We start from the raw sequence: 20,837 nt of genomic DNA on the forward strand, positions 1-20,837 counted from the left end.
CACACGCGCACTCACGCCGCCTCCTACACACGTATGCCAGAAGGAGGGCCCCACCGTCGATCTGGATCGATGACGACGTCTAGGGAGGGCCTCCTAGTTAGAAGATGGAGTTTTGGTTCAAGAGAGTGGGCCTGATAGCTAAGAAAAGCTCATCATGGGATCTCATGATCGTGGCCCACTAGTCGGATTGATTTCATATTTTAGGTTTGCTTATTTATATTATTTAGAACATCGTGAATGCTTTAGATTTCTTTGATTAGTTTTTATTTTAGTTTACTTCATCGCCAAGTAATAGGTTGCGCACATGGCACGAGTTTTAGGGTATAGGGTTTTTCCTATAAATAGGCACCCCTTGTAATTCTTTTGATTCATTGAAGATTAATAAAAATTCTGTGTTTTCCTACTCTCTGAGTTGTTAAGCCTCATTGGGTGTGAAGCTCTCCCTTTATCGAAGGGTTAACTACCGTGGTGCGAAGCCACATCTATCCTGATTCGGCCCCATCAGTCGCCATCTCTACTACCCATCTTCTACCATCCCTTCTTCTCATCTCACCTCATCAACTATACTTCGAATTAATCGTCTATTGCAGCAATTCTCCTCTCCACAGCAGAATTTCAGAATCTAGCCCTACAAGAGGGCTGAAACTTTGGCGGAGCACGATGCGCAAACTGTACATCGGATCGAGCTGAGATTTGGGGGTTTTGGAGTCCATCCCTGACCGACCAGGGCCAAGGTGGCTTTTTTCTAAATAGTGGGCCCTACACACGTGCGGCCGGAATCACACGCACGTGCGTTTGGGCCATTGTTGTTGTCCACGCATGCGGTACTTCTTTGGTTCGTCTCTCTCCTCTCTTGCATTCCGCTTTCACCCAAAATCCCTAAACCTAACCCTAAATTACTCAAATCTCTAATTTTATACCCCTTTTTTTACCCTAGGGTTCCTCAAATTGGAATTTTTGAATCCCTTGGATTAGGGACTGATTACTATGCATGTGTGGATGATTATTCTTATCTTTGAGTATCGTTTGATTCATAATTTTTATTGATCTAGCCCTACCATGTGTAGGCCTGGACCCGCATAGATTCCCCTTAATTGAATGTTTGGACTTTCATGTGGGATATGAAGTTTGTGTAATTGTTTCTGAACTAACGTGATCTTAAGCCCGAAATCTCGCATATCATATTTAATTTTCATGTCCTGTATCAGGGCTGTTGTCATTCAAGCGATGACAGCTTGTGTTGCAGCTATTGGAGAATGGAATAATGTTGCGTATACATGTTCAAAAAGCCGGCACGCCACAGAGATGATGAGCGGGTGAGGTTCATGAACTCTATCATTTGAGCGACAAACGAGGATTGTATAACTCCACTCAGGATGACTCAAGATGCTTTTTTTGAATTATGTATTAAACTACGTGAGAAGACACATTCACGTGATACTCGTAATGTGAGTCTAAAAGAACAGTTAATTATTTTCCTCAACATCGTGGGCCATAATGTTCACAATCGGGTAAGAGGACACATATTTATTTGATTAGGTGAAACCGTTTGCCGCCACTTTCATCGTGTATTAGATGCCATTGTATCATTGTACCCTGAGTCCATTAAATAGTCAAGATAAAAAACACCCTCTGAGATCCAAACGAATATAAATTGGGCATCATACTTTCCGGTATTATTTTAATTAATATCCATTGTATATCTATATTGTTATTCACAAACCTCTATTAACAAGTCCGTCCCTAAACGAAATTTGATGAAATGCATCTAGGATTGTCTTGGCGCAATTGACGGGACACACATACCTGCTCATGTTCAAGCAGCGGATCATGCAAGCTTCCGCAATCGGAAAGGGTTCCTCTCTCAAAATATACTTGCGGCATATTCATTTGATACGAATTTTATATATGTATTGGCCAGTTGGGAGGGTTCTGCTTCGGATGTGAGGGTGCTACATAATGCTTTGACCCGATCAGATGATCCCTTACTTGTCCCAATGGTACTAGTTATTTGTTCAAAGATTGCCTATCTAATTAATACTTGTGAAATCTTTGATTGTCCACTTAATGGAACATTCATTCAAATGTGTAGGAAAATATTATGTTGTCGATACTGGATACGCTCATTCACTCGATTTTATGGCTCCATACTGGGGTGTTCGATACCACTTATAGGAGTAACGAACCGGGAGAGCACCTGCGAATATGAAGGAACTATTTAATTACTGACATGCACAATTGCACAATGTAATCGAGTGTTGTGTTGGTGTTATGAAAGGCATATTTACCATATTGAAGACGGCCATGTAGTATGAATTACACACACAAGTGTATATTGTGATAGCCTGCTGTGTGTTACACAATTTCATACGAACTGGACATGAGTCTCGTCAGGATCTACATGAAGCTGGTATATCTTTTGTTGATGGGGAGAGTAACTCAACACCGCATGAGGTATCAACGAATGATGAGAGACAATGGTTGCTGCGAGTTATTTGCGAGAAAAAGATGCTTGGATTCGAGTGCGCGATGATATTGCAGCTCGAATGTGGGTAGATGCACATTAGAATAGTAGGAGTAGATAGTCAAATTATTTTTAGTTCTTTTTTACAATCTTTTATATGAATTAGACATTATTTAGTTGCTCGTAATATTAAGTACTTATCAATCGAATTATGGTCTTCCAAAAATTTGAAATATAATTCCAAATAAGTATGTTCAATTTCTGATTATTCTTGCTTTTGTCATGTAGATTCTCATGAAATCGGTTAACATTAGCTAAATTTGATCTATATTTGACACGTGTTGCATGCGTAGGTAGAATGACAGACTTCTGGTCCAATGATACATTGACACCAACGCAATCACCGGTTAAAACACCAGTGGTGCTAACTCAATGTTCTCCACGTGGGAAGACAGTGAAATCCCTCGCCGAGCTTCTGTCCCGAGCACCAAAAATCAAATGGATTAGAGTTATGGATCAATTTCTTTTCGACACATTGCTCGAACAGGTTGCACTGGGACGTAAAGCTGATAGTGGTTTCAAGTGGGAAGCCTACCAAGCAGCTACTGAAGAGGTGGTGAAGGATACAGACATAGTTATCAACTGACAGAACATGCAGAACCGGCTGAGGTATTACAAAAGAGAATATAATGCCGTGAATGACATGTTGGCGGCCAGTGAGTTTGGATGGGATAATGAGCGAATGGTGGTTACGGCTCTCGATGAAGTTTGGGAGGAATACCTTAGGGTAAGATTTACAAAAGTATAGTTTACAAAACAATTTCACCCATTATTAATGGTTTAATGACCCTTAAATAATATCTATTTTTTGATTACTTACAACTGTCTTTTGTAGCTGCAGTCTCACCCGTGCACTGAAAGATTCCGCAAGAAAAGAATCGATAGAATGGATGACCTTACGGTTATCGTCAGATCCGATCAGGCCACGAGACGCTATGTACAAGAAAGTAGGAGTATGGACACATTATCCTCTCAGATTTAACGAGATCTCAATGAGGCCTGGAGAGACCTTGAAGATGATCTTGACGATACCATTCACCTCTTAGAGGATAACGTAGTAAACTCGACAGGGTCCAATCAATTTTCATTGGACACTCCTTCGATGGAAAATCGTCTCCCGTGGCACTTCTACTCGAACTTCCGATTCTGATGGTAGCCGAGGTGGGACCGCATCAAAGAAACGTATGCGGCCTCCTTGTCCCTGTGATGTGTTCGGCATCTCTCTTAAGACTATTGTAGAGGCTATGCGTGATTTTGGCAGGTGAATCATACTAGTAAAGTACTTGATGTTCTAGAAGAGGTGCAAGGGTTGACCAACTCAGAGTTTATCGAAGTTGGTCAGCTGTTGAGTAAGGACGAGAAATTGACATCATTCTTTGTCAGTCTTTGACTTAAGCACTACGTCAAGTGGTTAAAGAAAATACTCTGCGATTGGGGATGCAAGTGTTGGGTCTGTCTGACAGGGACTGGTCCCTGATTCTCTTTGTGGACATGTAATAACTTTTTTACACCGATGATGGGTTTTTTTTTTTTTTTTTTTTGGATTCCTATATTTAGTATAAAGTGTATACCAAAGTGAATGATGTGGCAATGAATATTTTTTATTATTTAATATCATTAATAGATGTAATCACATGCTTCTTGTATGCACATTAAGACAGATAGGACCACATACTTCGTTTGGAGAAAGGGTACGTACTCACAACTTTTTTGATAATATATTAGATCACAGACACTATTTTTTTTCAATTGGACAATACTGCATATTTTTTAAACACGATCCTATTCAAATATACGAATCTCATGTCAATAATGGACATATCAATGTAGATGGCAAAAGTTGTATTGGTGGGGCGCGACTGAGCATATATTTTTCATGGGATGATGCTACTTTGGAGGTGGAGGGATACAGCGGAAGCAGACATGTTGGAATAGTCATTTTGGTAGTACCAGTGCATAGTCGGGACTTGGACGAGGATCTCATGCGGGATATGTTACTGCATATTCTGACGAGGTTGACATCTATTAGTTATCAACTTCGTCTATCCAACAGACTCGGGCCACGGTTTTTAGGGCCACGTCGACTGATGATCCTGCCTCGTCATTTGGAGAGAGATTCTGTGCACTTCTGATTGCCATCCTAGTTCTTTTCTTAATATTATTTATTATTTTTAAATTCTAGGTATTATGGTTGTATACCTGATTGAAGATTACATATTTTGAACTGTCATCGTATGGTGGTTGATTTGATCACCTGTATATCTAGGACTGCTTCACCTTGTCGATGATTTTATCTCCAACCACTTTCATTTGGTGTGGTCCACTGGATATGTGGACCTAATACACGTAAAAGTGTTTTTAATTAGGGCCCGAATCGTTTGGTGTGGTCCATTGGATATTTGGACAACAACCATTTTTTACCTAACTTCTCATTTTAGAACTAGGCAGTTATATTGGACAGTCCAGATTAGGCGATCTTCACGTGGTGCGCCAATGGACTTGCTACACGTGCATATGATTATAATGTCACATAATGAGAATGGTGTGGTCCACTGGATATCTGGACGAACACCAAGTCCTCCTTGCATCAGTTATATTGGACGGCTTGGATGACACTCTTTTAGTTTGTGTGGTCCATTGTAGACCCTTTTTCTATGGCATGGACTGTGTACCATGCATGTGGATGGAGTTTTATCCAACCGAATATCAATCCTGGGATTTTGAAACTATTATCCAAATAGGCAGTAAGTTTTCGCCCCAATGGATTCATACCATTCCATGCCACATCCAAACAACCTCACTTATGTAATTCCAAGATATGCCAAACTAACCAAAAAGACCCGGTGAACTTGTCCCAGGATATAGCAATACCATGGATCTTAAACCAATCCATTGGCATCATCATCATTACCTTAAAATTGATCCCATCCCTCCTAATCCCGTTCAATCCGGCCGGCCAAATAGGCCCTAAACTAACACAGTCCGATTAAGTGTAAACAATATTTAAGCTAGGTTAGGCCGGGTTGAAATTACCCTAAATCTAGCCCAACCCAAAAATTGATCACACAATGCTTGTGAGGCCCATTCTTAGACCATGGCGTGCTACCCTAGAATAAATGAACGAGAGTCCTTTGGTATTCTGGCAGTGTGATGGTTGATAAGTAATCCCGTAGCATAAAACATCTAAGGCCGGTAATGCGTTGGATCTAGCAATATCAAAATTTGAAAATGAGTTGGCTTGAAAGCCCAACCACTTCCGCTGAGGAGTCTTGAACACGAGACCTCCCGCTCTAATACCAATTTGATACATGACAATTAACCACTTTGCTCTAAAAGCTGTTGTTAGTAGCTTGGATTTTGTAAATTACTATAAGAATTATATTACATTGAGTCAATCAAGAGTTGTTCCAATCTTCGAGTTAACCTCACTAGAAATAAATATTGTGAACAAGAGCTTAATAAACTAGAGCTAAATAGGACCCTTACTCTTGCTCTAGTCGTAGACTCTAAGGAGTTTCAACAACCGGTCAAGGGTTCGAGTATCCATAGGTGGTGAAATCCCACTACGGGGTGCGTGTGCGGGGTGCGTGTGCATAAAAAAAAAAAAAATAATAAACAAAAAAAAAAAAAAACTAGAGCTAAATAAATATTGAGCAAGGGCTCAATGAGCTACAGTCAAGTTTTCAGATTTTTCAACTAAGATCCAACCCAGATTCCATCATATTGAGAGTCAAAGTCCCTTTTATTTAAAAAATAAAAAATAAAAATCTTCTAATTAACAATGAAAATACTTGAAAATTTGAGTCAAATAAAAACAAGGAACTGAAAATGACCAAAAAGCTCAAGCTCCTTTACATAAACATGAGCCCCCCCCTAACTGATAAGAACTAGAAAAATCCCTAGACAACCTAATTCTATGAAACTAAATGAATCAGCACAAAGGAAATGGAAAAGGTATCTGCTTTCTATAGAATACTTTTAATGACATGCTGGGGCCTTGAAGTCCCTAAGTGTGACAAAGAGAATGGAGGAAGGAGAGATACTTATAGGAGCACAAGCATCAACAAGCTTGGGAGGCAAGGGGGGGATGTCTCCTGAACAAGTAAGCTTCAATGGTGTGCCATTTAGCAGCATGGTGTGGCTCATCAGATCTCCATCCATTGGGGTCAGATGGTACTCTTCTCTCAGACCAGTGGGTGCAACTTCAACTTGAGTTTCCAGTGGCGGGTACAAGTTGAGGTCATTGACAACCGAAACATCGAATGTAGTTGAGTTGGAGAGGTTGATCAGCATTAGTGTAATTCCAGGCTGAGAAGAAAGAAGAAAATTGTGTTAGAACCCAAGTTTACAAAGCTCCAATATCCTTGGAACTCAGGCGATCAAGCATATGAGCGCAATGGCTCGAGTTTTTGAAAAGAAAATTCAATGCTTGATTCATGTATTAATATATTAAAGGAGATCCATGGTCTACTACAAACTCTTCTTTGGATCAGAGTAGAGGATAGATACATGTGTGTATACGATAATATCTTAGAATGCTAATTGGGTAAACTGAGGTGTGTGTGTGTGTGTGTGTGTATATATATATATGCTCAAGCTACATGTGTGTATCTATCCTCTACACTGGTAAATTGTGTATTTCACACATCCATCTCGGTCATCACCATCATAGCCTTGTTGCATATAGTAGATTGCCCACCATGGATAACAGATTGCCCGCAATATGGCCTTCATCAGATAATCACAGCCATCAAATAAGCTCTTGTATGAAATGGAGGGTAAAACCATTGTTAGTCATACACCCATTTTGCATGCCCTTAATTGCATTGCATGACTATGATTGTCCAATCATGCAATGCAATTAAGGGTATGATATAGAGGGTTCTTCCTGTAGATCTCACTTGGGCTGCACAAAGTAATTCTTACGGTATTGGAGCATAACTCTATAAAAATAAAAGTATTAACAGAAGGGCATTTTCTAAAGAGATTGACTGAGTAAATAACCAACTAAGGTTGTTTTGTTAACTCTTTAGAAAACCATGCTTAGAACAAGATTCAAGCCATGCTTGTAGCTCTCCTAAAACAAGGTGAGTTGATATAGAACATTTGAAATATCTTCAGTTCATCCATTCAGTCCAAGGGCGTGTTTGGGCGGTGGGATTAGAAAGGATTAGGTGGGATGGGATTCAAAAAACATGGATTAGGTGGGATGGGATTCAAAAAACATAATTATTACCCATGGCAGGGATTGTCCCCTGTTGCCATGGATAAGATTAATGCCATGCTTTGTTGGTAATACGGTGGTACATTGAATGGATATGCCCACCATTATTTGAAATTACTGAGAATAATACACGTGTTATATATAAATCGTTCATTTGTTTTGTAACCTCATTTTATGGCATGAGCCTAAAAATGAGGTAGATCCAAAACTTATGTGGCCCCAAAGAAGTTTTCGACGGTAAGTATTCAATCCCCGTTGCTTTCTATGGTGTGGTCCACTTGAGCTTTAGATTTACCTGATTTTTTGGCCCATGCTCTAAAATAATCTTGAAAAATGGGTGGACGGTTTGGATATAGCCCACACATCATGGTGGGACCTACACAACTTGCTAACATTGAGTGAAACTGGCACGAGACCCAACTCAATTCCATCTTATCAAATTCCAAGCTTTTTTCCATTCCTCCCAAACATGGACTGGAATTGGCACAGGACCAGATGAATCCCATCCCACCTAATCCCTTCTAATCCCACTGCCCAAACACGCCCCAAGTATAATTTAAGAGGTTCGCGAATCCCACATGCAAGCTATGGGCCTAAACCTCTATACGTAAGTTTCCAACTTATTCACTCAAAACCTTATAAAATTATCCTGCAAAACATTTTCATCAAATACATCTATGTTTTGGCAAATGAATTAGATTTTTTTTTTTTTTTGGTAAAAACCATCAATGCAGAAAAATAACCAATGGGTCCCCTAATGACAGAACTTAATGGAGTAAAATACAATGACCAGAAGAAGAGATTTACTTGTACCTTTTGCCTAGAACAATGAGAGTATGCACGCAAGTACGGGGAACCATCGTGAAGGGTAGAAAGAACGCCTCTTCCCATTAACCGGTGGAAAAGAAGAGCACTGGTTAAAGAAAATAAAAATAAAAATAATGATCAGCAATCTATAGACAATGACGATGATGAACATTGAAAAAATACTACAAGGAGGTATGATCGAATTCCTGTGGAGCCATATATGATCAACAAAAACTTTTGGATAGAAGTAATCCATCATAAGATTGCCTGATTGGATGGCCATTAACTGTATATACAATTAAGAGGATATATAAAATGAATGGAAAGAATAAAAAATGGCCATTAGTCACTTTTTTGAATGGCTGGGGATATTAGGGCCATTAGGAACCATGGTGGAATTCTAATGGTCCACCAGGACACAGATATAAATGAGAACTGAACACCAACAAGTGCTTGCACGACTTCTTGCGGAGCAAGGTGTTTTCAGTCATTGTATCCATTAATGGGAGAGAGAAATGAATCCAATGGCTAAAAACACCCTGTACCATAAGGAGTGGCCAATCAGTCTCGGTATAAAATGCACCAAAGGTAGCTCTTAGTGCAAAGGCGTTTACTCTAATTTCATAAAATTCACCTATAATAATCTGGGTTTGGCACCATCGTTGTCGTATTGAGGAGACCGTAGTTTCCGCCAATCAAGCTCTGTCGACAGTAAACCTTATGGTTGAATGTTGATGCCATACCAAGCTGATCTAAGTACCTGTAGAAATTCGATGACTTATCAGATGTTTGTGTATTACAAGACCAATCCAAAGGCTGAAGAAGATAGCAAGCCTTTTTATTTATTTATTTATTTATAAAATACCAGAATCTAATGAATGACAAACAGATACACAAGCAGGGAATCAGCCATCACCAGAAGCTATTAACAAAGGAATGTGAAATCTCTCTGCCTCCGCTATTGTATGCACCCCCGGATTCTGAAATTGAAGCGTCTGACGATGGGCCAAACCTCTGTAGGGTGACTTCAACATCTCTGTAGGCCTGAACTATGTTATCGAGAACATAAGGATCTTGAATCTTGTTGAATAGGTTGGGATCATTACCTAAAAACACATACATTGTCATAGAAAAGCATGTACGAATCAGCTTACAATACGATGAATGTGCACAAGTTATGATGAATGCACCGGAAACCGAAACATGCCTTGGATGAGCAATGCATGAATAGATACAGTATATATGTGTATGGAAAGAGATTGCCGTATGAACCTGAACCAAGGTTGTAGATATGATGAGTTATTTGATCAACGATGTTGGGCCCCGAAGCCTGAAGGAAGTCAGAAAACCATTTAGACTCAAAAAAGCCTCCAGGAGCCCAAAGCTTTGGCTGAATTTTTGAATTCTGATATAACTGAGTGAGAATTCCTTTGAGTGCGATCACATCTTGACCATACTGCACAGCATCTACCTTTGCAGAAACCCCACCCCCAGATAGTTCGTTTCCTGATAGGAAGTGGAACATGTCGATGAGATGAGAATGAAAAAAGGAAAATCATGACATGGGTATTTGGATATAATGGACCATATGCATTCACGATTTTAATTACCGAACTCCCATGAATCAACGTTATATCCCTTGCAGACAGTGTACTGAATGAAATCGTGAGCATTTTCTGGGTTCCAAGCTCCTGTCCAGCTGATATCTTTTGGCTTTGCTGGCTTTTTCCTCCCAGAAAGGGCATTCAATCCAAATGTCATAACAGCTCTGCAATTGGAATTGAAAATTTTCAGTACTTCTCAACGCACACTTACCTGAACACTCTACATTTGCTTTCTAACAATAAACTTAAAGATGCCTTCTAACGAATAACGGCTAAGAAAAAGAAAATGCAATCAATTCATAGAGTCCCCGATATGAAGATCATCTCTTAGAATGCAAATCCGGAAAATTGTTAGCTTCTCCTCCTACATGTTTTGAAAATTATGTTTAAACATAAAGAGAGCAAAGCAAAACGGCTTCTCCTTTAGGGCCTGTTTCTTAAGTTGGAAAAGAAAGTAAAAGAGAGTTTTGGTCGTTTGATATATAAATAAAACCATGGACTTCATGAAGTAAATCATTATTAATCATCTTCCATGCTTTCATTATCTGGCATAAGAAACAAGGTGATGTTTATAGGCCTGTTCGTAAGTTGGAAAAGAAAGGAAAAGGAGGAGTTTTGGTCAATTGATATTCAAAGAAAATTATGGACTTCATGAAGTAAATCATTATTAGCCATCTTCCATGGTTTCACTATTCTGGCACAAGAAACAAGGTGATGTTTATAAGCATGTTCATAAATTGAAAAAAGAAAAGAAAAGAAAGAGTTTCAACTATTTGATATTCAAAGAAAATCAAATCATCATTAGCTATCTTCCATTATTTCATTATTCAGGCACAAGAAATAAGACAATGTTTCTCTATGAAATGTGATTTTTCCACTAATAGTATCAATGGAAATAATCATTATAATTTCCTTTCTTTCACTATGTTTTCATGTTGTAGGAAAGCAAGGATTCTAAGACCCTCTTGAAGGGCTTGGGTTGACCTCTAACAAGTGTGTGCATGTGTGTACAAATGTGCATAAAATATCATAATATTTTCATATATGTATATATCAATGATCGTCAAAACAGGATTTATAAATCCAACAATAGAAAGAATGAGATGATGGTGGTGGTGGTGACAGAGATGGCTTTGATAATATATCTGCCAGACTTTGATTAGAAACAAATTAAAGATGAAATGAAAAAAAAGTACCCTGACTTTCCAAACAACGCATTGATCTCATCCCATCTCTTCATGGTTAGGCACCCATTGGAAAATCCAAACAAGCCAGTTGTACTGTTTTCGAACTGAGGGCAGTCAACTACATTGCCCACATCATACACAATTTGGTCTTGCAATGATCCACCCATCCTTATTCTGATTGTATTGAAAGCTGAAATTTCAACATAAATCAAGTTGTTAGAAGTTAAAAACTAAGCACTTAATGCAAACATATAGCTTGAAGAAATGCATGATTCCTTTCATGTGTGGACTGCATATAACAGGCCTCAATTTTTAATGAAACTTAAGATTTTTATGTTTGGATGAAAAGTGATTGGCGCTCCCTATCAATAATTGCTTTGATCAAACAATCCCAACCATGCTATTGATGGCTTGGAAAATAAATGGTCCATGTTGATCATACTAGAAAGAGTATGACCATTAGTATGGACTATCGATCATGTGCAGCCCACCTTCGATTGTTTTGGTTAACTATACCATTGATTTGATGAACCCAACAAACCTTAGATAGGAAAAGAAACACAACAATGATTCACATTCACCATTAAATAGGCCAAGGACTGAAGTGTTAAGATCTTCCAATCTGGGTTTTTTTTGGGGTGTTCCAAAACCGAGGTGTGGCCCATATGGATCTCATACATCCTGTTCTTAATAAAATTCAGCTGAAGTATCCTGTTCTTAATAAAATTGTAAGGGGACTTTTTTTTTTTTTTTCCTTTTCTTTTCTTTTTCCTGCAGGGCAAACAGAAAACCACCCATCATGTATCATGGTTTTACAGTCAGAAGCTCATTACACCTGTATCACAAATCAGGACCACCGGCATGTGTCGACCTGTGAGGGCTTACAGGAAGTCATGGTCCAGTAATTTGAACCATCCATCTCTAAAAGCATGATACTGAACATTAAATTGTAGAGTTGAATGCATGACATTGCAAAATGAATTGACAACGGTCCACGTCAGTGCTATATGTGTACATGCATGTGATAATCGAGTCAGTCATGCTCATGATGGAGATTCCTAGAGACAGACTCAGCTAAAAACCAAGTCAAGTCGAGTTTGCTCAGCTATATATGTTTTGAGTAGAGTCTTCAAACTATAGTCTAGGTGAATTATCTAAGCTGCAGGTTCTACACGGGACTTGGGGACAGGGTGTGTGCCCCCTCTAGCAAACCTCTAAAAGAATTCAACACGATGGGGTTGCAAAACGAAATTAAGGAATTCAAACCTTTGATTGCCTTTGGAAGAACTGTATTATTCAAATCCTGCAAAAATCACAAAGAGTACAAACTTATATTGTGTTCATAGCCTGCAAAAATACAAAGAATACAAACTTATATTGTGTTCATACGATCAATACAATTCAATCGTACTCACAAAGTCTAAAAATAAAATTGTGATAATTATTTAATTAAATCAACATATATAAGTTGTGTGTTAATACCATCCAACATCACTCATGCATATAATACACACAATGCTCACTTGTTTGAGTCCATGCATTGTGCATAACATTGAAGGAAATACAGTCAAATCAAGTTGCACCCAACGCATACATGCACCTACACTAATAGAAATAGGGCCCACCATGTAATCTGTCCATCATGTGCACCCCTAATGTTCTCCTTGGAGCCCAAATTCTGCCCAATACAAAACTCGGGTGGACCACACCACAGAGAATAGTTGGGCAGTGATGTCCATTATTGAAAAACTTACCATTATTAAAAAAAACTTACTGATTATGTGTGGGCCCCATGTTTTGTAATGCCATCCAATCCATTCAGAAGATACAGATGAGCGGACACTCAAAATTTCAGGCCATTCCACAACTCAAGTGGGCTACAACATGCAAATTTAGAAGTTACATTATGGACAGATTGGATTTCGCTAAAACATTTTTATAGCGGCTCCACACATCGATTGATATAACGTTTGCATGGGATCCATCCTCATCTAAAAGACAGCACGTCCGCCACTAACGCATGTTCATGCATGCATGCATGTAATTAAAGATACACGTACCAGATTGATGATGGAAGATAGTCCCCATGGGCACATATCGTAGTTGCACTTGGAAGGGGGCCACCAATCAAGGGCCGCACAGATAAAAGGATCATCTGTTGTTGCAATGGTGGTCACACTTTGCACTGTAACTGTCACATCTTCACCTAAGCTCAGATGAAAAGAAGAGCAAATGCATAGAAAAAGAGAGAGAAGATGAAAAATCCCAAGACCCATCTCAGGAAAACCGTATCAGATAGAATTCTACAATCCAAATCAGGATACAGAAGACTTGAAATATCAAGGAAGGACCCTTCCTTTATATAATAGTCCTTGATAACAGCTAAATCTAACCTAGTTGGAAGCGGATTGCATGCGTACTGAGTAACTCACTGCGCTAAGCGTACTGAGTAAACTCTATAGGACCCACCGTGATTTATATATTTTATCCACTCCGTTCATCCATTTTACTAGATAATTTTAGATCTTTAGTCAAAAAATGAAGCACATCCAAAGTTCAAGTGGACCACACTACAGGAAACAATATGAATTGAACATCTACCATTGAAAAATTCTTGGGGCACAGAAGTTTTTGATCAAGTTGATATTTATTTATTTATCCTTAATCCATGTCTTTGTGATATTATGAACAGGTTTGATGACTAATAAACATCACTGTAGGCCGTAGAAGGTTTCAACGGTAAGAATCACTATTCCCACTCTTTCCTGGTCCACGTGAGCTTCGTACCTGCTTCAATTTTGGGCTTAACATTCAAATAAGGGAAAAAGGGATGGACGGTGTGGATAAGACATATATATTCACAATGGCCCAACGGAGTTTACTCAGTACAATAAGAGGGAAGCGGACTGCGTACTGAGTAACTCAGTACGGTAAGTGTACTGAGTAAACTCTGTAGGCCCCAGTGTCATTCATGCATTATATCCACTCCGTCCATCTCTTTTAACAAATAATTTTAGTGCTTTATCTCAAAAATGGAGTATATCTAAACCTCAAATGGACCACAGCACTAGAAACAGTGTGAATTGAACATCTGCCGTTGAAATATCCTTGGGGACAACAAAAGTTTTAGATCAAGCTGATATTTGTGTTTTCCATTCATCCATGTCTTTCTGATATTATGAACAGGTTGGATGACAAATAAATATCACTGGGGGCTTAGAAAGTTTTCAACGGTTGAAATCAATACTTCCACTTTTTCCAGTGGTATGGTCAACTTATTTTTATATATGCATCAATTTTGGTTTGAACCCATAAAATGATTTGGAAAAACGAATGGACGGCGTGGATAAACAACATGCATTCGCGGTGGGCCCAACTGAGTTTACTCAGTACAATAAGAGCGTACTGAGTAACTCAGTACCCAATCCGATTTCCAATAAGAGCATACCTGAGTAACTAAGTACCAATCCGATTTTAACTTGGTCTAATTTTAGATAGAGAAGGATAATGATTCTATTCTTTCATTCAAATTTAAATTTTAGATAAGGAATTTAAGATTCAGTGACTTACGTAGCCGTCTCTTTTTTTTGGTTCGTGTGTGGTCATTCTGAGATTTTTATCTTTCATGACTATTGAGTGTATCATTCATCAAACCCGTCTATGCGGGCTGGGCCACAACGCCTGAACTTTCCATTGGTGTGGTCCATCTGAGATTTTTATCGGGCTGATATTTTGCATGTACGGTGATAATAAAGGTTATCATATGATGGACACTGATAGATTTCGTAGTTACAACTTCGTGGATACCAAAGAGCTTGGGTGTTCTACGGGCAGTATACTGTCCGGGTTGGACTCTATTTCGGTAGGGACCCGACTCCATGACTGATCGGTGCTGCAAAATCTCCGTGGGTCCACCATAATGTAAATGTTTTATCCACGCCGTCCATATATTTTTTCCACCTCATTTTAGGGCATGAATTAAAAAATAAGGCAGGGCCAAATCACAGGTGAACCACACCATAGGAAAAAGTGTTTATTAACTCCCACCGTTATAACAAGTTCTTGGTGGCCACAAAAATTTTGGATCAAGGTGATATTTGAGTTTTTTCTTCATCCAGGCCTTTGTGACATAACCAACAGGTCTGATGGCGAATAAACATTACAATGGGCCTTGGAAAATTTTAACGGCGGATAATTAGTCACTATTGTTCCCTATGGTGTGGTCCACCTGAATGTAGATCTGAATAGTTTTTGGGGGTAATATCCTAAAATGAGCTGTAAAAGTAGATGGACGGCGTGGATAAAACGAATACATCATGTTGGGACACAGTGCTTTCCCAGTAGCACACGGAATCCTCCCCGTCCTCTTAAACAGGCTATAATGAGGGACGCGGATTCGGTGGATCGGAAACCACCGGTGGATCCGTGACCGTGGGGCGTAACTTTTTTTTACACGCTAGTTATACCCCCACACACCTACGCACTCACACTACCGTCTGATTTCACCACAACGGGTACACGAACCCATAACCTATCTTGTGAGTCTACCACCTAGGCATGAGTAAAGACCCAAACCGTAGCCCAACTTCATGTATATATTTTATATCCACTCCCTCCATTCAATTTTTCAGCTCATTTCAGACGTGAGAAAACAAAAAGTAATCGCATCTAAATCTCAAGTGGACCACAGCAGAAGAAACAATGGTGATTAAATTCCCACCATTAAAAACTTGTTAGGCACAAATTGATGTTTATTTTCCATCCAACCTGTTGATATGATCACAAAACCTAGATGAGGACAAAACACAAATATCAGCTTGATCCAAAACTTTTGTTGTCCCCCAAAGTTTTTTAATTATGGTTGTTTAATCGCCACTGTTTCTTGTGACGTGGTCCACTTGAGTTCTAGATTTGCTTATTTTTGGATCATGTCCTAAAATGATTTTAAAAATGAAACGATCAATATGGATAAAACACAAATAAGTCAAATTCAAATTTTAAGTATTCAACGCATTAGGAATTGGACGACTACCGTTAAAAACTTCTTGGAGCCATAGAAGTTTTGATCAAGTTGATATTTGGGATAGAAATTAAACATCTAGGCGGACTTTAGAAAGGTTTCAACGGCATAAGATCCACTTGAGCTTATTTTTGGGCTTGTCCCCTAAAATTAGGGCTCTTCACCAGTCCAACTAGCTCCAAAAGCTCGCTCCACTGGGCTCGAGTCAAGTCAACTCGGATCGACTCGGCTTGAAAAGCTAACTCGGGGCAAGACTCGGCGAATATGTTTCCCACACACACACACACACAAAAATCCTACCTGACTCTACCCATTCCCATCCCCATCCCCATCCCCATCTTCATCTCCATTCCCTCTCTTTCTTTCTTCCCTTACCCTATCGAGCACAAGCAGATGTAGCCCGCACGACCGTACCTAGCAGGAGTAGACACAGCCCGCACGATCGTACTTAACAGGAGCAGACGCAGCCCGCACGACCGTACCTAGCACGACAGCTCGATTGCCCGAGACTCTCTGCCCGACCAACTATCTCTCTCTCTCTCTCTCTCTCTCTCTCTCTCTCTCTCTCTCCCAATCCATGACATATGAACAAGCTCAAGTCAACTTGACTCGACAACTTTGGCAAACAAGCCAAGCTTCAATGTTGAGATTGAGGGTGAGCACGAGCTCAAACTTGAACTCGAGTATATTATGGACGAGTCCAGCAGAGCTTGACCCACCTTGACTGGATTCGGCTCGATGTACAGCCCTACCTAAAATGGATGGATAGTGTAGATAAAACCCATTCATTTACCATGGTGTCCCCCTGCAGGCGGGGGTTGTACCCAATCCGCGTTCGTCCGTCTCATAGGCGCAACGCGTCTAAGGGTTGTATGCAAGCGTTGTTATACTGGATATAATTGAGTAATGTCGTGCCTTGAAGCCCCGAACATTGTATGACGCATGCATTACCGTCCAACCATACCTAACTTATCGGATTATCCTGATTGCCTGACCTGTGAATTGTTTTAAGAAGGCATGTTTTAATGGAAGCGGATTGCGTAGTGAGTCACTGAGTAAACTCTTTGAAGTCTACCATGATTTATATACTTTATCCACTCCGTCCATCCATTTTTTTAGATAATTTTATGACTTGAGCCTAAAAATGAGGCATATCCAATGCTCAATTGGACCACAGCACAGGAAAAATTTGAATTGAACGTCTACCATTGAAAAATGCTTGAGGGCCTTATATTTTGTGTTTTACCTTCATTCATGTCTTTATAATCTTATAAAGAGGTTGGATGACAAATAAACATCACTACGGGCCTAGAAAGGTTTCAACGGTGGAAATCATTATCCCCACTGTTTCCAATACGATTCACTTGATCTCTAGATATGCTTCAATTTTGGGCTCAACCCCTTAAATTAGATGAGTTAGATGGAAAAACGGATGGACGGCGTGGATAGACCACATACATTCAAGGTGGGCCCAACTGAGTTTACTCAGTACGATGAGAGCGGTTACTCAGTAAGCAATCCGATTTCTGTTTTAATCAAGGGAGGATACGGCAGTCGGAAGAACCATAGCCATATGGGAGCGGATTGCCTGTGACCCCGGGGTCCACAGAGGTTTCCATGATAAATCCACTCCATCTATCTGTTTTAAAATGACACAATAAGATAACAATATAAATCTTAGGAAGATCCAAAACTCATTTGGGTCACACCAAACGAAACAGTGGGAATGGAAATGTCTTCCGTTGAAACTTTCCTGGAGCTGACTATGATGTTTATATTCCATCCAAACCGTTCATAGTGTTATTACCACTCAGATAAAGTGCAGGCACAAGTATCATCCTGATAAAAAAAACTTCTGTCACACGCAAACGTTTAATCCCCACTGTTTTGGTGTGGCATGGCCCATCTAAGTTTCAGATCTGCCTGAATTTAAAACAGATGGACGGAGTAGATTTATCACTACGATATCTGTGGGCCGCACACAAACCCGGGTACAGGTCTGTGACCGGGTCAGGCCATCCGCTCCCGAATCGTAGTATGGCAGAGCCAACTAGTACACCTGGCAGTGTAAAGTGAAAATCGGGTCTGTCCATATGAATGGCCTTAGCATGGATGGTTTGTGTCACAAAAACTACCCTTATCAGACAATCTTATCCATCTAATCTTCAACCATTACATTGACGGTGGGAAAAAAAACAAAAACCTTCAAATATTCAATGGGATAATCCGTAGAAGAAGGATTGTCAAATAGTTTTAATTTTTAAAACATACGCTATCCATCTTTGGTGTAGTATATATGATGGACCTGATTCATACAGCGTTAATGGTCTGGGTTGGCCTGTCAGGCTTTCAGGCCTCGCCGGCCTCAGGTGCACTTAGGTGGAGTATTGGGCCTAAGGGCCATCAGTGTCCAAAAGTCCATTAACCTGGCTTGGCCCATTTGCAAATTAGAGTTTGCAAAAGGTCACTCTCATAATATCCAACGGTTATTTTCGCAGACAAGCGTCTGTGAATCAGAGGTTAGGATTGCTCGACATGATAACAGTTGGCTTCACAAGCCCTATGCCACGTACACAATTTCTAAGTGCCTTTGTATTAAGCGTCATATGCAGTTTGACTTAAAAAGAAAAAGAAAGAAAGAGAGAAAAAAAAAAAAGCTACGGAATTTACATTTCGGTATTTTTTTAAATATTCAAAACCTACCTCTTACGTCCATTAATTATCATTTCACTACCTTCCTTTACAGCCACCGAGAGAGCAAATGGGTTGGTGGGCAGACAGGGCCACACAGTGATGTTTATATAAAATCCACTCCAACCATGTAGTGTGTCAAATCATGTTAGGCCAAGGGCTCAAAAATCAGCTCCATTTTTTAATTCTAGTGGACCATATGATTGAACCTACATCCACGGCCTCCAAACTATTTCCATTAGTGTGGCCAACATGAATCATAGATAGGTATAATTTTTGAGCCACAACCTAAATGTTTGCGTGGAATCTAAAAGTTGAAGTGTGTTGTATAATTATCACAGTGGCCCTAAAAAAACAATGGTAGATTCTCTCTCAACTGTTTATTTCAACGTGACCCACCAAAATCACAAGTCTACCTGTTATTTATTTACTTCAACGTGACCCACCTAAATCACAAGTCTACCTGTTTTTTTGCTCCTCCGTGACTAGTATTAAATATCCAATGGTGGAAGTGGATCTCAAGTAAACATCATAATTAGCCCATAATATCAATGTCCTTGTCCACCTCTCTCTCTCTCTCTCTCTCTCTCTCTCTTTAAAACTCAATAAGGCCTCTTGACGGTTGGAGACAGACGCCTGACCTGATTTTTTCCAGGGCATAAGTGGGGCTAGGCTCTAACTTCCATTCTAAACTATGCATGCTTTGTTCACTCGAGTTTTGTTCTCCTAGGAATAGCGAGCCCCATACTCAAAAAGTTATAGATGCTAGGCTGACTTGTAATTCAAGTAGACCACACCAAAGAAAACAATTGCATGAGAGACATCAACCTTTTATTTTCATAGAGACTACTATGATGATTGTATGAAATGCATTTCAATCATTAGATGCCATGTCAAAATTTAACTTTGGGGCCTAAAACTTAGGCTAATTTGTGATCCATATGACCAAACCAAGGGAAGTAGTTTAGAAGGCGATCATTAACTTGTACAATGTTTCCAATGATATGGTACACCTAAATATAGCGCAACATTCATCCTTCCAACTGCTTCCGTAAATGATGGTGGAAAATTTTCTCTCACGCTGCCCACCAAGTGTTTGGGTCGGACTGTCTGATGGTTGCATGAGTGGAACAATATATGTGTTTATGTGTGTGTGTGTACACATACATACACATACATATACTCACACACTGTGTGTGTGCACGCGCGCGTGCATATATATAAAAAAACTTTTTGAGAACTCATCATATGTGATGTGAGTCCAAAATCTGATTGGTCCTCGTGATGCAGCACCCCATGAAACCATGGGGCCGAACTTTTACTTTGATTCAAAACTATGGTGAGCCATGAAAAAAGAAAACAGTTTCCTCCATTAATTTGCATCTCTCTTTGCTATGGCCCACCAGAGTTTTAGATCAGGGTGAAAATTGGTCCGTTGGGGGGTTTCACGGGATGCCGCATCACATGGACCTTTTGAATTAGATGCCCATAACACGTGTGCAAAGCTGCGCAGGTAAGTACACACACGCACACACATACATATATGGTGATAGATATATAACTAGAATTTACTCAAATTTTTGATATGAGAAGATCCAGATACCCGGCAAGCTACAGAGCATACATCTTTCATAAACGTAGCATGTGAAGGTCTAAATTCAAAGTTTATCCAAATTCAGTGGAGCTCATAGCTAAGACCACCATACCCAAACCTCGGGGGGGGGGGTGGGGTTGAGAAGAAAAGCTAATAATTTTAGGTGCTTTATTGATATGGGCAGTG

General features: G+C 39.7%; 1 protein-coding gene across 1 annotated transcript; it reads right to left on the reverse strand.

Annotated features, from left to right (window-relative positions):
• Positions 1 to 6,255: 6,255 nt before the first annotated feature.
• Positions 6,256 to 10,515, reverse strand: LOC131229221 (heparanase-like protein 2). Its single transcript, XM_058225114.1, has 6 exons — positions 10,166 to 10,515; positions 9,828 to 10,061; positions 9,472 to 9,661; positions 9,190 to 9,315; positions 8,562 to 8,661; positions 6,256 to 6,832 (listed from the first exon to the last, which is right to left on the reverse strand). The coding sequence occupies exons 1-6, from the start codon at positions 10,314 to 10,316 to the stop codon at positions 6,503 to 6,505; spliced, it is 1,131 nt and encodes a 376-aa protein (XP_058081097.1). The 5' UTR covers positions 10,317 to 10,515; the 3' UTR covers positions 6,256 to 6,502.
• Between the last annotated feature and the right edge of the window lie 10,322 nt (positions 10,516 to 20,837).

This window comes from Magnolia sinica, chromosome 16, assembly GCF_029962835.1.
Source record: "Magnolia sinica isolate HGM2019 chromosome 16, MsV1, whole genome shotgun sequence".
NCBI lineage: Eukaryota > Viridiplantae > Streptophyta > Magnoliopsida > Magnoliales > Magnoliaceae > Magnolia > Magnolia sinica.

Excerpts from the sequence above, each read along its gene's own strand:
- LOC131229221 (XM_058225114.1), bottom strand. The coding sequence starts at position 10,316 with ATGACATTTGGATTGAATGCCCTTTCTGGGAGGAAAAAGCCAGCAAAG. Across the intron at positions 10,062-10,165 it reads CGTTGATTCATGGGAGTTCG|GAAACGAACTATCTGGGGGT; the intron begins GTAATTAAAATC and ends ACTTCCTATCAG. Across the intron at positions 8,662-9,189 it reads CCAAACCCAGATTATTATAG|TGCTCTTCTTTTCCACCGGT; the intron begins GTGAATTTTATG and ends TTCTTTAACCAG.